The 17,500-nt window shown below is 44.2% G+C and overlaps 2 protein-coding genes across 5 annotated transcripts in view; both read left to right on the top strand.

Moving 5' to 3' along the window:
* Positions 1 to 17,500, top strand: part of efr3a (EFR3 homolog A (S. cerevisiae)) — a 139,597-nt gene that overhangs the window by 67,458 nt on the left and 54,639 nt on the right. The window lies entirely within an intron of this gene.
* Positions 3,266 to 5,820, top strand: LOC146969840 (tripartite motif-containing protein 16-like). The gene has a single exon (XM_085805406.1). The coding sequence runs from the start codon at positions 3,569 to 3,571 to the stop codon at positions 5,231 to 5,233; it is 1,665 nt and encodes a 554-aa protein (XP_085661532.1). The 5' UTR covers positions 3,266 to 3,568; the 3' UTR covers positions 5,234 to 5,820.

The raw sequence follows: 17,500 nt of genomic DNA, 5'->3' as shown, positions 1-17,500 counted from the left end.
ACACAGTTGTCTGGACAGTAGGCATTTTTCTCACAACCGACCTCAAAAGCGAGGGCAGGTCCGCCGAAGCATCATTCCGGGTGTTGTCTTGTGCTCCACAGAGCGCACATGGCTACTTAATTATGCACGTGCTGACCATATATGGTTGTGCTGAGTCATTCTGGGGGTGGAATATGAGGCGTGTTCATGTCCGCACCATTCTTGGAATATTGCGGAGAGTTGTGCGTACGCACAGCTTGATCAGTGTTTCCCACAGAAAAAAAATAAAAATAAATAGCCTAAATAAATGTGTCCACGTCTCACGTGTGTTTACGTGCGGTGCGCCCGCACGCGAGAGAGGTAGCAGGTTGAGAGGCTGACTGGCGGAGACGAGAGCTGGTGAAACGCATGGTTATTAAAATAAACACCATCTCTGATCTCTGCCTGCACATAGACACAGGTTCACATACAGACAGGGGCGCACGGCAAATGCAGCTGCAGCGCTATTAAACTAGAGCAACAGCAACTCTCATATTTAAATTGTGTTTTATATTGATTTCATATATTTCACTGATTGCAATTAGGCTATAGAATGCTAGTGTGTGTTTTATTGAAAGCAGGCTAGGTGAAAATCGCTACAGTGTGGTTTATATGCAGCGGTCTGTAGGACCAGCTTAATAGACACATCAGCGACACATTAGCACCTTCATTTATCTCTGATCAATAGGTCTGCTTGTGGATACTTCAGCCCTGCCCCCCACAGAACTTCACACAGCTGTTCAGTCAGCTTAGAAAAACCGGTTCTTACAGATAGCTAGGCTACCTCTCCTCACACTTTTCATAAGCCGGAGGACAAAACTATAGGCTTCATTGTTTCGTTTCGTTTCGTTAAGTGAAAATCATCTCTGAATTATGGCACTAAAAATAAAATAGGCCTATCTTTAAAAAAAAGATCCTATGATATTTAGCCTAATTGCATTATTTTTATTCAAATGTGACTGAGACCTTTATCTACCTAAACAGAGGGTAACATGAATAAATATCCTGTTTTGTATTTTTCTGGAAACTGTTACATTATGTAACGTGACCGCGGCACTCTCTCCCCCCTCTCTCCCTCCCGAATTGGGCATATTATGATAAATATAACTGTAGATGAAAACAATAATTGAAGAAAAAAATAAGCTATTGTCGGCCCGAGGTATAAATGCCCAGAAATCGAATGTTTCATTTGTGTAAGTTGTAAGCTTCAGAAACCATCACACATGGAAAAGTCACGGACTGAGAGACCTGTAGTTTTAATGTAAACAAAGTCATTTACGTAAGAAAAACACAAACGTCTGTGTGAGACCATCTGGGTGGTTCTAGTGTTAACATTAGCCTAATGAAGAATGAAGAAAACACGTTACAAATGAACTATGACCGAATTGACAGCAGGAACAGTGTGCACTTATCTCAAGGAAATTTAAATCGAATGCAACTGTAACTTGTAATCCAAGAGGCTTCAGCCTCTTGGATGAGAGGTGAAACGTCTTCCTAGACGAATAACCAAGTCCAGTTGCATTCGATTTAAATTTCCTTGAGATAACTATGACCGGGAGTCCGGGACAAATGAGAATATTCACAGGCTTAGTGCATGTGCACACGCCGGCCGCGGCGGCCGGAGTCAACTCGCAACAATGTAGCTTTCCCTCGATTAAAGTAGTTCTGTCATCTCCCACTTTGTACCGGATAAGAGACAGCACCAGACAGATATGCTAAATGTTTGGATGCAACAAAGTCACTGTTAACAAAATCAGCATCTAATCTGTCCCTTCAAGAGCAGCTGCTGACAGATGTGCATTATTGCTCCGCTCGTGAGTCCAGCAGCATCGGGTCCAGGCTGCTGGCACGGACGTAGCGGTCGTGGGCTGTGAGTGGTTTGTTACATTCACCAGAACTTGCAGAACTCAAACTACTCAAACTTGGAGCCACCCAGCCAGGCTACAGGAGGGGGACCCCCAAAAGGCTGAGAACCACTGATCCTGTTGAACGTAGGCTACTGTAACCACTGTGAAACAATAAAAAAACAACATTGATCTGATTGACCGGCGTAGCGGTCCCTCTCTCCATCCACTCTCTAGCTCTCTCGACCACAGCTGCAAATGAAGTACCTATGGCCTATGAACAGCGCCACTCTCCATTGCAGCTACGTTGTGGTCAAACGTGGAATTACCCCAAAATCTTTTGAGCTGCATCTCAGTACGATGCTTCCACCTAGTGGCTACAGTGTGACCTACAATTTCACGCAACGCGTGAATCACGCGTTACGTGAGGGAAACGTCCAAATGAAACTAGTACCCACTGTATGTGGTCAGTTAATCAAAATGATGCCCTTTTTGGACATTTGCGCCAATGCTTTCAGAGATGTAAAGAGAAACCTATAGGACCAGCGGGTCATTTTAGGGTGTATTCAGACCTGCAGCTTGTTTGCTTTGTTCCAATTCAGAAGCTAAAATGACAATTGTTGCATTTTTCTTTTGGGTCGTTTGTGTTCACACTAACAGTCCAAATGGTCCAAAGTTGTAAACAAATTGCATGTGCAAACCAACTCTTCTTTCATTGGTCAGATATCTTACCGAGGAAAAAGAAAAACCATGTAATAGAGGTCTCAATGGGCCTGAAAACTTGACCCAATCCGACCCAATCCGACCCGATCCGACCCGCCCCAACCAGCAGCGCATTGCTAAAGAGCTACTAGTGCTCTGCAGAAGGAGAGTCCTGGGAAATGGCACAGGTTTTGTGATTTTGGCTAAAAACTTCATAATCACAATTTAAAGACCACTGAGCAAGCCTTCAAATAATTAAAAAGAATGGTTGAAGGGGGAGTTGCTGTCATCAGCACCAGTAACACCACCATGCCCCAAAGAAGGTGGTGAACAACTACTGGCCTATGGGCAAATGTCTTATGTTGTGAGACCCAAAACACTTCATGACTCCATGAATCCCATGAGATGTTTCTTACAAAAGGTTATGTGATTTATAGAGTCCAGATTGAGAGGTGCTGGACAAATAAAGGGTATTATTACTATTTTATTACTGAAACATGTTCAGAGGGATGTAACGATGCCAACATGTTCTGCCACCTGCAAATAAACTAAGACATAACAGCACACTTTGTGCTGTTGTTGAACTTTGTGTCATACAAAGGTTGAACAAACGGGACTGAGTCACACCTGATGAGATCCCAGGAGGGGTTTTTTTTTTTACAACTTCTGATGGGAACATGATCTAACTTGCACGTTTTTTAACAAGTCTTTATTGTTAATACGTCACAAAGTTGAGATCAACAGCTGCTGCTCCTATGCACTGGAATGAGGAAAAACCTGATTTCCTGCTCTCAAACACACTGAGCTCCACCCTGTTCAGGTGTTTCCTTGTTCCCTCCCCTTCAGATCTACAGTTTGAAGATGGGTGGAACCAACATGTGGTGAAGAGGAGGAGCTGACAGGCCTCGTTCACTGCAGAGACACATGTTGTTTAGATCAGAGCTCAAACTAGTTTCACTTCTGAGCAACAGAAACTCAGACAGTCGTCGTCTGTGAGAGGTGAAATGGCGCAGAAAGGAGTTCATCTGGACCAGGAAACCTTCTCTTGTTCCATCTGTCTGGATCTACTGAAGGATCCAGTGGCTGTTCCCTGTGGACACAGCTACTGCTTCAACTGTATTAAATCCCACTGGGATGGAGAGGACGAGAAGAAAATCTACAGCTGTCCTCAGTGTAGGAAGAATTTCACACCAAGACCTGATCTGGTGAAAAACACCATGTTGGCCGCTTTAGTGGAGGAGCTGAAGAAGACTGGACTCCAAGCTGCTCCTGCTGATCACTGCTATGCTGGACCTGAAGATGTGGCCTGTGATGTCTGCACTGGGAGAAAACTCAAAGCTGTCAAGTCCTGTCTGCAATGTCTGGCCTCCTACTGTGAGAAACACCTGCAGCCTCATTATGAAGCAGCTACATTCAAGAAACACAAGCTGGTGGAGCCCTCCAAGAAGCTCCAGGAGAACATCTGCTCTCATCATGATGAGGTGATGAAGATTTTCTGCCGCACTGATCAGCAGTGTATCTGTCACCTCTGTCTGGATGAACATAAAGGCCACAACACAGTCTCAGCTGCAGCAGAAAGGACTGAGAGGCAGAGAGAGCTGGAGCTGAGTCGACAAAAGATCCAGCAGAGAATCCAGGACACAGAGAAAGATGTGAAGGAGCTTCAACAGGAGGTGGAGGCCATCAATGGCTCTGCTGATAAAGCAGTGGAGGACAGTGAGAAGATCTTCACTCAGCTGATCCGTCTCATGGAGAAAAGAAGCTCTGAGCTGAAGCAGCAGATCAGATCCCAGCAGGAAACTCAAGTGAGTGGAGTCAAAGAGCTTCAGAAGAAGCTGGAGCAGGAGATCACTGAGCTGAAGAGGAAAGACGCTGAGCTCAAGCTGCTGTCACACACAGAGGATCACACCCAGTTTCTACACAACTACCCCTCACTGTCAGCACTCAGTCCATCTACACACTCATCCAGCACCAATATCCGTCATCTCAGACACTTTGAGGATGTGACAGCAGCTGTGTCAGAGCTCAGAGATAAACTACAGGACCTTCTGAGAGACACATGGACAAACGTCTCACTGACAGAGACTCAAGTGGATGTTTTACTGTCACCACCAGAGCCCAGGACCAGAGCTGACTTCTTAAGATATTCACAGGAAATTACACTGGATGCAAACACAGCAAACACACATCTGTTATTATCTGAGGGAAACAGAAAAATAACATTGATGCATACAAATCAGTCTTATTCTCTTTACCCAGACAGATTCACTAAATATCCTCAGGTCCTGAGTAGAGAGAGTCTGACTGGACGTTGTTACTGGGAGGTGGAGTGGAGAGGAGGAGGAGTTGATGTAGCAGTTGCATACAAGAATATCAGCAGAGCACAGGATGAAAGTTCATTTGGGGACAATAACAAATCTTGGTCGTTAGATTGCAATGACAACAGTTTCACATTTAGGTTCAATGACATCGAGACTCCAGTCTCAGGTCCTCAGTCCTCCAGAGTAGGAGTGTACCTGGATCACAGAGCAGGTATTCTGTCCTTCTACAGCGTCTCTGAAACCATGACTCTCCTCCACAGAGTCCAGACCACATTCACTCAGCCTCTACATGCTGGAGTTCGGCCTCACTGGTTTGGAGACACAGCAGAGTTGTGTAAACTCAAATAGTCAAAGATCATTGAAGGTGCAGTTGGTTAAAATCTGTATTTTAGTTCATCACTTTCTTTAGTCTCCATGTTTGTTGCTAAAAGCTCATTGCTGTTGTGTCTCTGCACTGCACAGAGATCACCTGTCAATCAAACATTGTGGGCGGGACTTTGACCTCTTGTCATTTCTTGTTGTGTTGATGTTTGAGTTTGTTGAGGTGGAGCTGGAGCCGTGGAGGAGATCACTGCTCATGATGATGTTTCTTTACCTAAACTCACATTTCTCCACATGAAAATAGAAACTTCTCTGAGCTCTAAATGTTTGTTGGATATTTGTGTTGATGTGTTTGTGTGTTGTTGTTTGGGCCTTAACAGAGAAATCACCAGACCTTCCTTTATCACTGAGGTTTGTTCTCACTGTGGAAACTAAAAAATCTACAATCACATTTACATTGATGTGTCTGTCAGATCAAATGTTGTTGTTGTTCAAATCCACTCAAAGATAAGGTCTATGAATCAAAGTGTAAATATTATGGTCATAATCATACTTATGTTCCTAATTAACCTAACTAGTTGCTCCTCCAGCTGTTTATTATTTGTACCATTTACTTTTCCAGCCCTTTCTTGCTCCTGTCCCAACTTTAAAGAAACAATCGGTGTATGTTGTACTCCAGGTATCAATAGATTAGATCATTACACTACAGATAATGATGTATGACAGCTAACAGATTAATGTTTGCATTTTGTGAGTGAAATGTTTGAATATATGGTTAATGTTGTTAAAAATAAACTTTTTTGTGATACATATTTTTGCACAGCATTTGTAGTGGTGTCGGAATGTTTAGTGATTATTAATATTCACTAGTGCACTCATTGTATCCCACAATTCACCACGAAATGTAGTGGATATCCAGTGGTCACTAACCAAAGTAAGATATCCCATCATGCATTGCGGCCACAGATTGTGGTTAGGATTGTGGTTGCCATTGATTTGGAACATTTTAATTTTGCGACATAATTTGCAATTTACTGTGCTGCATTAAAAATAACCTGAGGTTTGTGGGCGATTTTAGCGACAAGTGAGGAAAAATATTCAGCTTTAGTAGCTTTACAAGCCTGCTGAAAATTAAGAAGGCAATCACGTAGGAGATCCCAAGAAATCTGGAGATTGGTCCCCTTTTTCCACTTTCTCTCCGCCTGTCTACATGCACGTCGGAGTGCACGAGTTGACTCACTCAGCCAAGGCTCAGTTTGTGGCTTAACGCGCATTAAAGTCATAGGTGCAATGGAGTCTAAGATCTCAGTACAGAGAGAATCAAACAACTAAAGGGGAAAATAAAACAGGTAGATTGTCAGAATAAGGTGTTTGGCAGATTTAAATTATTTGTACATTCAGTCCATATTACAGTACAAGATCCAAAATATGGCTTTTTTCGTGCGTCGGCTCCGAAACAGTGAGTGCGTGAGATTAATTCATTGAGTGCCATTGACGTCTATGGACGTCAATCAAAATCCAACGCTTGAGTGCCATTGACGTCCATAGACGTCAAATGCAGTTTTCTGCGGCTGGTAAATGGGGACGCTCTCGCGCACACTGTGAGTAATTTTGGGGCTTCTGGGATGTGTAGAACGAAGAAGACTGTAGATCAGAGCAAGAAGTGAAGGGGAAGGAGAAGACGAGCGCGATCGGTACAGAGAAAAAAAGTCGGAAAAAGTTTCTATTTCTAGAGAAAAACGACGGGCAGAGCCTGGAACAAGTGTAACGTGGAGCTGGAGGAAAGCTCAGCCACGGTGCTATTAGCATAGCTCCAGCATGAAGTGATCAGAGGAGGCAGGAAAGGTAAACTCATCTAGATGATCAGCACCGAAATGCCGAAGCGAAAGCGGATCGCGGAGTCAGTTTCACCAGTTGCTGTCTAACCGACGTGACGACGAACCGAGAGATCAGCGCGGTGCGTCGCTGCCGCGGCCGCGTCCAGCAGAGAGGCTGAAGACGCCACGACGTCTCCCTCCCTTCAGAGACGATGCAGCAGGAGGAGAAGGAGGGGAGGAGAGGGGGGGGAGGGGGCGGGGGCGTAGGAGAGGCTGAGGGGGTAGCAACCGCTCGTACTTGTTGTATTTTAGTTGTTGTTGTTGTTGTTATGTTTTTTGTTTAGTCTTTTTTTTTTTTTTTTTTGGGGGGGGGGGGGGGGAAACATGTGAAATGAAATGTTCAGATGTCTTACATATTTTTGAAGCCAAAATTAAAATGGATAAATCTCTATTTTTCTTGAGAGACTCTCTTTCACAAAAATGCATTTTTCTCAGCTTTCTAGAAAAAAAGTGGTCTTTTTGGTGCAACCAGGCTCTATTCAGCTTAAGATAAATCAAGAATGGAACAAGGTACAAACAAATGTTTTTTTCCCTAGTTATATAGAGAGTCTCCTCTTTCCTTTGAGCTGTTTGGTGTTTTCAGAGTCATAGTACAAAATACTCTCTGGGTCTTGACATATTACTCAGAATGCCCCAAAACGCTGGCACCTGGCACTGACCATTTTATAAAAGGTCTGGCACTCAATGAGTTAAGAGAGTCAATTAGATTGAGAAAGTCTCTGACCAGCAGTCTGGTCTCACAGCAGACATGCACGTTAAAATCGGCGACAACGAAAAAGTGACCATACTTGAGAATAATACCCAACACAAAGTTTGCAAAGTCCCATATAAAGTCTTTGTTAAATTTCGGTGGACGATAGATCACAGCACAGAGAAGAGTCACAAGGATTTTTACCTCAAAAAGTTGGAACTCAAAGCTGGAGACTGCTGGACGTGAAAGGTGGATTTGAATATGGATGCCAGTCCTCCACCTTTGCTGGTGGTGCGAGGGGAGCTGAGGAAACTACATCCAGGGGGAAGAAGCTCCAAAAAAGGAGCAAGATCGCCATCACGGAGCCAGCTTTCAGTTAAGAACATAAAATCCCGTTTGCATGAGGTCAAAAAGTCATTCAGTAAAAAAGTCTTGTTGGTGACGGATCTCACATTCAACAAAGCCAACTGGAGATTAAAAGTGTCCAAAGGTGAAGCACGCTTCAGTGTGCAGAGGTTCCCATGGTCCACGCCGCGACTCCTGGTCTGAACACGCCAGTTGGTAGGAGGCAGCAAAAGCTGATCAGAGTCCGCCGAACAGCAGACGCTGCCAGAGCGGGTAAGGTCAGGGAGCACCTGGCGGATCCATCGGGCTCTAATCCTCCTTGATTGCAGGCTGGGGCAAGCGTCAAGTTAGTGCCGATTAATGCCACAATCCCACACACGAACAGACCTCAGGTGAGCCTTCAGCCTGACCCAGGGGCCTCCGTGTTTAACCCATCTTCTCCGGTGTCTCTGACGGGCAAGATGGAGTGGAGGATGCCTCAACACCAGGATTTCCTCGGGGCATGGAGAAATGTTCACCAATGGATCATATTTGAGCTGTCCAAGAATCTTCGAATCTCAAGCAGAGTCTAACCATCATTGGTGAGGAGAGACATCACCTCATGGCAGAATAGGTAAATCACTAAACACACAGCAAACAGAGCAGAGCGACAGACGGCCAGCCGAGCACCCTGGCGCCATCTTGCCCTCTTCAAGACACCTTCCTGCCTCCTTTGCTAAGAGGCTCTTTAGTACAGTTGCTATCAGTGGCACCATGAACAGGGGCTTAAGGCAGTTGCTGCCATCAGCGCCAGTAAACACCATCGCCCCCCAAAGAAGGTGGTCACCTTCATCAAAGCTGGGGAGAAACCTCAGGCAAAGCCCAGAACAACAACTGGCCTATGTGTGAATGTGTCTGATGTTGTGAGACCCGAAACACTTGATGATTCCAGGTTACATCACTGATGATGTGACCCATGAGATGTGTCTTGCAAAGGGTTATCTGATTAATAATTGAGAGGTGCTGGATAAATAAAGGATATTATGGTATTATTAATATTTTATTACTGTCACTGAATCAAGGTCAGATAGTTGTCCCAATGCCAACATGTTCTGTCTCCTGCAAATAAACTGTGACATAAAACACTTTGTGCTGTTGTTGAACTTTGTGTCGTACAAAGGTTAAACAAACAGGACTGAGCCACACCTGATCAGATACCAGGTGTTTCCTTGTTCCCTCCCCTTCAGATCTACAGTTTGAAGATGGGTGGAACCAACATGTGGTGAAGAGGAGGAGCTGACAGGCCCCATTCACTGCAGAGACACATGTTGTTTAGATCAGAGCTCAAACTAGTTTAACTTCTGAGCAGCACAAACTCAGACAGTTGTCGTCTGTGAGAGGTGAAATGGCGCAGAAAGGAGTTCATCTGGACCAGGAGACCTTCTCTTGTTCCATCTGTCTGGATCCACTGAAGGAGCCAGTGACTATTCCCTGTGGACACAGCTACTGCTTCAACTGTATTAAAACCCACTGGGATGGAGAGGATGGGAAGAAAATCTACAGCTGCCCTCAGTGTAGGAAGAACTTCATACCAAGACCTGACCTGGTGAAAAGCACCATGTTAGCAGCTTTAGTAGAGGAGCTGAAGAAGACTGGACTCCAAGCTGCTCCTGCTGATCACTGCTATGCTGGACCTGAAGATGTGGCCTGTGATGTCTGCACTGGGAGAAAACTCAAAGCTGTCAAGTCCTGTTTGACTTGTTCAGCCTCCTACTGTGAGAATCATCTCCAACCTCATTTTCAATCACCTACATTTAAGAAACACAAGCTGGTGGAGCCCTCCAAGAAGCTCCAGGAGAACATCTGCTCTTGTCATGATGAGGTGTTGAAGATTTTCTGCCGCACTGATCAGAAGTGTATTGTGTTGTCTGCCTTCTGGATGAACATAAAGGCCACGACACAGTCTCAGCTGCAGCAGAAAGGACTGAGAGGCAGAGAGAGCTGGAGCCGAGTCGACAAAACATCCAGCAGAGAATCCAGGACAGAGAGAAAGATGTGAAGGTGCTTCAACAGGAGGTGGAGGCCATCAATGACTCTGCTGATAAAGCAGTGGAGGACAGTGAGAAGATGTTCACTCAGCTGATCCGTCTCATGGAGAAAAGAAGCTCTGAGCTGAAGCAGCAGATCAGATCCCAGCAGGAAACTCAAGTGAGTGGAGTCAAAGAGCTTCAGAAGAAGCTGGAGCAGGAGATCACTGAGCTGAAGAGGAAAGACGCTGAGCTGAAGCTGCTGTCACACACAGAGGATCACACCCAGTTTCTACACAACTACCCCTCACTGTCAACACTCAGTCCATCTACACACTCATCCAGCATCAATATCCGTCCTCTCAGACACTTTGAGGATGTGACAGCAGCTGTGTCAGAGCTCAGAGATAAACTACAGGACCTTCTGAGAGACACATGGACAAACATCTCACTGACAGTGACTCAAGTGGATGTTTTACTGTCACCACCAGAGCCCAGAACCAGAGCTGACTTCTTAAGATATTCACAGGAAATCACACTGGATCCAAACACAGCAAACACAGTTCTGTTATTATCTGAGGGAAACAGGAAAGCAACACGAAGTAAAAATCAGTTTCATCCTAGTCACCCAGACAGATTCACTTCATGGCCTCAGGTCCTGAGTAGAGAGAGTCTGACTGGACGTTGTTACTGGGAGGTGGAGTGGAGAGGAGTAGTTCATGTAGCAGTAGCATACAAGAATACTAGCAGAGCAGGGGATGAAAGTTTGTTTAGATGTAATGACAAATCTTGGTCGTTAGTTTGTTCCTACAACAGTTTCACATTTTGGTTCAACAACAATGACACTCCAGTCTCAGGTCCTGAGTCCTCCAGAGTAGGAGTGTACCTGGATCACAGAGCAGGTATTCTGTCTTTCTACAGCGTCTCTGAAACCATGACTCTCCTCCACAGAGTCCAGACCACATTCACTCAGCCTCTACATGCTGGACTTTGTCTTAGTAAAGAATCCACAGCAGAGTTGTGTAAACTCAAATAGACAAAGATCATTGAAGGTGCAGTTGGTTAAAATCTGTATTTTAGTTCATCACTTTCTTTAGTCTCCATGTTTGTTGCTAAAAGCTCATTGCTGTTGTGTCTCTGCACTGCACAGAGATCACCTGTCAATCAAACATTGTGGGCGGGACTTTGACCTCTTGTCATTTCTTGTTGTGTTGATGTTTGAGTTTGTTGAGGTGGAGCTGGAGCTGTGGAGGAGATCACTGCTCATGATGATGTTTCTTTACCTAAACTCACATTTCTCCATGAAAATAGAAACTTCTCTGAGCTCTAAATGTTTGTTGGATATTTGTGTTGATGTGTTTGTCAGATCAAATGTTGTTCAAATCCATTCACTGATAAGATCTATGAGCTTTAATCAAAGTGTAAATATCATGATAATAATCATACCCATGTTACTAAATAACCTAACTAGTTGCAAAATGCTCCTCCAGCTGTTTATTATTCGTACCATTTACTTTTCCAGCCTTTTGTTGCTCCTGTCCCAACTTTACAGAATCAGTGTATGGTGTACTCCAGGTATCAATAGATTAGATCATTACACTACAGAGACTGATGTATGACAGCTAACAGTCCGATGTTTGTATCTGAGTAAAATGTTTGAACCTATGGTTAATGTTGTTGAAAATAAACTTTTTTGTGATACATAACATTGTGTCTGAATGTTTAGTAATGGGTGGAGCATTGTCTACTTAAATCTGTCTCTAACCCTCCTCTCCTCCATGTGCATTTGTTTCCAACGAAGCCGGTGAGAAATCAATCCATGGAGCGGTGGATAAGGTTATTTATCATCTACCATGTTACCATGTGTATATCTGTGTAGTCTTATCTGTCATCAACAAGAGATTACGGTTACGGGTTAGCGCGTTACGTTTGTGTGGCGGTGCTGCAGAGACGAGAGCTGGGACACCGGGTCGGAGGCTCTGATCTTACAAGGTTGGTTTTCAGCCAACAGACACTAGGTGGAAGGCAGAGAGCCTCCATTCTCCCTGGAACTAGTTACAAGGCATTGATTTAACCAGCACTAGGACTCTGGAGCTGGAGACAAGGGACACATGGAGCTGAGTTAAGGTGGAAATACTACAGAGTTCCTCTTTAAGGTCAAGACAGAGCGAATCACAAACAGACTCATGATCATCTTTCTCTCTGACAATGAGGAGCTGTCAACCTGTTAGTGTGTCTGTAACTGTAATCATGTGCAGTCAAAGGTCAGTGCCTCGGAGCGTCAGCCCCCATGGCACTAATAATAATAAGTGACTTAAACACAGTAACAAAGAATGGATGTACAGCATGTATTGCATGATTTAAAACAATAGATTACGGTCCAGAGGACACAGATACATACGTCTTTAAAAGGGTTTGTCAATCCAAGTAGCAATTTGATCAAATAATCTTGATTTCAGAGCTTTGATTTGAAGCTCTGCACAATGACAGTATAAAAAGACCTTCAATTAATTAATTAACCTGCCAAACAGGAATAACTACAAGACAATGAAAGAGAAAAACGTTGCAGGCAGTTATCAGAGGAATATCTTCCTTTACCCCTTCAGGTTCACTTACTGCGTGTGATGGTCGGTTGCAGCACAAGGAGATTTAAATGACTGTGAATGACTCATTCGGACTCATTAGAATTGCACAGAAGGATAAAATGAAATGGTGAAAGTGGGAAAAGGAGGTTTGATTGCTGCTCAGCCTCAGGTTAAAAGCTGTGCAGAGCTGGATCCTGATTGGTGCAGCTTTGATGACTCGACACGAAACCTGCAGTGAGTAAACCTGGAGGTCCGGTCCAGTCGAGTCGCAGCTGTGGAGGAGGAGGAGGAGGTTTTTGATGATCGTTCAGCACAAACAAGAGCCGAGAGGAGACGGAGCTCCCAGCCGAGCCGTTAACGGGCCCGGCAGGTCTTCGTCATCATCATCATCTTCACTGAGTCAGGACTCAGGAGGCTGCAGCCTGGTACCGATCCACACGCCGCTGTGATAAAGTGCAGATGTCGGGGGTTTCTGATAGTTTCAGTCTCCAAACTGCCGTTAAGTTCCTGTGGACCGTTGGACCTTTCACACAGCGTCGCCCGCTGATGAGAGGGAAGTGCAGAGGCGGCACGTCTGCTGGTAATGCAGCAGATGAAGCAGGTGTAGAGGTGGCCTCGGGTAACACCCGCGCTCAGCTTCATGTGCATGTCCTCCTGTAATATTCTTCACTTTTGACTTAAACACTGACGTCAGTGGGAAATGAATGCAAGTCTCCTCAAACCAACAGCAACTGGAGAGTTTGCACTGTCAGTGAACATCCCCTTCATTTTTCTCTTTTAGTTCTATGTGCCTGTCCTTTACTTGTGAGGTACATTAATCAGTTATTGGTTTGATTAGGTGGAGGTGCAAGAAGTCGTAGTGGAAGAAGAGAAATGAAGCAAGGAGACTGTTTGGTTGTTTCCTTCCAGGCCACCGTACTGTAGCTTGGTCGTAGCAGGAAATAACTGAAGTCTCCTCCTCACTACGCTCAGTCTAATCTAAACACAGGTTTAAGAGTTGGCTGTAAAAAAGGTTGTAGGTCATTTTCTAACGGGCTTCGTGTCAGTCGTGATCGATTCAGAAGATTATCAATAGTAACATTGATCTTGATCTTAAAGCTCCATGTTCTCGTCTTCTGTCTTTTATTTTGAAGGGCTGATCCATGAGGAGATCTAAAAACAATCTCAGTGTAGTTTTCCATCTCCTCTCTCAGCTTCTCTCTGGAGCTCTAGTAACAACAGGTCAGTGTCAGCCAATCAGAAGAGAGCAGGAGGAGGCTCTGATCCACTATTCTGATTGGCTGACTGTTTTCTAAAGTGAGTCAATTAAAAGAACAGAGCAGATTTCAGAACAAAACACTCAGGGTGAATTCCAGGTAGCCCTGGCCATGCCTCGACCCTAACCCTTCGTTTTGCGCGTTCACGTGAAGTGGTAGGGGTGTCCCGATTCTGGTTCAGATGAGGGTTAGGGGGAAGTGGTAGGGCTATCTCCCCCTTCAAACGGAGATTTTTCAGAGGCACACTTCAAACCGAGTGGTATGACAAGTTTCCCAGAATGCAACCAGCAGCTGTTTTATTTCCCGCTGTAGCGCTGTTATTACGTCTCTTTGTTAAGTTTTCATATTTTTTCATGCGATAAAGTAACTGTTCAAATCCCCAATGTGAGGTTGGTTTATCCAAATGAGGCTGTTTAGACATTTGCTCCGATGTTTTTCGGAGAAGTGAAGCTCCACCGGTGGAGCAGATCAACGGCTCGTCACAGAGACACCGCTCGTCAGCCGGCCAACCTCCGTCGTCATCCCGGGAGAAAAGACGATCGCTAATTAACTTCGTAGGGCTAGGGGTAGGGATGAAAATTAGAATTGGAATTGGGCAGTACTGGTACTGGTTCTGGTACTGGTTCTGGTTCTGGTAGAAAACAAATCCTGCAAAGTGTTGGATGGTGGGTCCAGGTGGTGGGGGGGCGGGGTTTGTTGTCAGCTTTGTTGTGACACACAAAGTAATAGGAAGTCCTGACAGCTGGTTTTAAGGTTGTGTGAATTTATCTGTGGATTGAAACCACCTTCCTTGAGCTGCTCCTGTATCATATTCTTCATCTTTATCATCATCTATTGACTCACTTTGCTCCTTTGATTAAATATTTTGGCAGATTAAGTCTAAAACATACGGAGTGTGACGACTCTTTCTCTCTCTGACCTGTCACCCTCCGTCATTGGATTCTGTCCAGTCGCCTTTCAATCCACCAGGAAATTATTGTTTGATTCAGAGAACATCAACTCTATAATGCATCCTCTTAATTGGACAGAGACTGGCTGTTGAAAAGAGGAGAAGTTCATCTGTACGTCTGCTGGATAATGACCAATTTAACCAAAGTGGCACGTTGCCTGTGACGACTGTGTAAATGGATTTCACTCTTTACTCCTTCACTGCCGTGCTCAACAAAGTAAAACCATGCAGTCCGTTTCACAGCACTTTTTAATGACACCTTTCTCTCTCTTTTCTTTTTTTAAATTCAACTCCTTTAAAATTGCCTGAGGGAGGCAAAACAAATTGTTGCCGGTGTTTGTATCACCCTCATTGTTGGAAATCCTAACTGCTTTTGCCTGCGAGGCGTCATTGAGGCATGAAGCCTGTCGCTTTTTGATTAGTCTTATTTACATGATGACAGTTGCAGCCAGAACGAGGTCCTTTCCTCTTAAATCCTCTCCACGTGACGGGATTCGCTCCTCTCTTCAATTAGAGCCAAATGGAAACGACTTCAATCGTCTCAAACGACTTTTTAACAAGTTAAATGCTGAAAACGAGCAGGATGTGCAAATCTTTTTATCTATTCTATGGTGCATTGTGTGGCATCAAGGCTTCCCAGATACATAACTGCTGATTCTCTGATTTTAAATCCTTTTTATTACTTTAACTTCATTTCATTTCATTTTATAACCTCACGTTCACTTTACATTGTTTCACATTGTGTTGACTCTTAAAATACACATATGAACTTGTTGATTCTCCCTCATTAAAATCAGATATACAGCTCTGGGAAAAATTCAGACCACTTTCACAAATGTTTCTCTACATTTACAGCACTCTTTCCATTCCAGTTTTTTTTAAAAGACCAACACAAACACAACTCATTCTACTTAATGAGTCACTGATGAGGTCATCACCTGAGCCACATCTGATTTTATAGAAAGATTATAAAAACCACTGCAGGGATTAAACATTGACATTATTCCATAAACACCGATTTATAAACTCGAGTACCCGCTCTGCTTGGGTGGCATCCGAGTGCCATTTCACTACTCGGATACTCGTGGCGCCACCTGCTGCCCTGCAGTTATAGGGGCAGTGGTTGCTGGAAATAAAAACCAGTTTGTACCAGCAACATTGAGTTAGTTCGTATCTGCCAGTTTTTTTTTTCTTTTCAGAAATATTCACTCTAACCAAATCCTTGATCTTTCCCTTACATTTCATTTTTTCATTATTCTATTCCGGAGCTTTGTATCAAAGGAATTTCCCTCCATGGATCAATAAAGTAAATCTCACTCTGATCCTGTTGGTTTTGAGAGTTTTATCTGATGGTTCAATTAGACAAACTCAGATTTTCAGGTTTAAGTTGTATGTTTCTGCCTATATGCATACGAATGAAATTTTTTTTTTGAATGAATTTTTTTTTTGTGTCATGCCACCACTGTGGCCCATCCCATATTGGATTACAAGACACATTTAATGACGAATACAAAGACTAGACAGTCCTTCCTGTTGGTATTACCTGCCACAAAAGTGCAACGCATAAATAAACAATTTAAGATTACTTTCAGTACTCATCTATATATTGCTCTTCGTCTCTTCGTCTTTCCCAGGCCTTTTCAAGAAATAAAGAAAATGCAAATATTTTCAACTGAAAAAGATGTTTTAGCTTCTCAGCATCGTCCAACCACACAAATTCGTTATTTGGATCTACCTTACTAAACAGTTTTTGTCTTATAAAGTCATAGAAAGGACAGTAGAACACAAAATGCATTTCGTTCTCCAACGTCTTCTGCTGTGCCAATATAATATATAATGTACAGTATGTATATGGAATCTCCATATATCGTCCTCTGACTGAATAAAGCCGACGTAAACCCATCTGGGAGCCTCCACACTTCACCCACGTACAAGTCGTGATCAGAGTTTCCCCTCAGAACCTCATAAACACCAGCCAGTAATTAGCCCCCACCCACACTCTTGTGTATGTCTAAAGCCTGGACCCCCCTCCTCCTCCTTTGCACTAACATGCTAATACACTGGACGCTGAGGAGAAACCAACCGCTCTGCTGCGCTCCAGCTACCAGCATACCCTCCACCCCCACCCACCCCTCCATCTGAGCCATTACCCCCAAGAGAGGTCAGGTACCAAACGCCAGGAAATGATGGGCTGGAACGGCAGGGTATCCGTCACCGCTGCCAAACTGTACAGAGGCAATTTGTAGCAGTGGACAATGACCGGGTGGAGAGGGACGGACGGCACTCGAGTGCAGCTGACTGCAGAGAGAGGACACTCCACTTGTTTGGAGGGAGGAAATTACAGCCTGGACAAAAGCCCGGGGGATAGAAGGGGATGGAGGGGGGGTGTAGTTCTCTTAACGGTTATTATCATTATCGCCATTGCTTCCAGTTCGCGGCCGAGCTGGAATACAAATGTATTTTTAAACTCACTGGGAGCGACGTTGTGCATTGTGAGTTGTGAGTAATCCACACTTTACAACCGTCAGCAGGTCAGAGTTATCAGAGGGTGACGGTGTTATTCAGCTTTCTGTTACTCTTCAACA

This window comes from Trachurus japonicus, chromosome 17 (assembly GCF_045865225.1).
Source record: "Trachurus japonicus isolate A0001 chromosome 17, Traja_1.0".
NCBI classification, from domain to species: domain Eukaryota; kingdom Metazoa; phylum Chordata; class Actinopteri; order Carangiformes; family Carangidae; genus Trachurus; species Trachurus japonicus.
The sequence above is the reverse complement of the archived record's forward strand: the minus strand, read 5'-3'. Positions and strand labels throughout refer to the sequence as shown.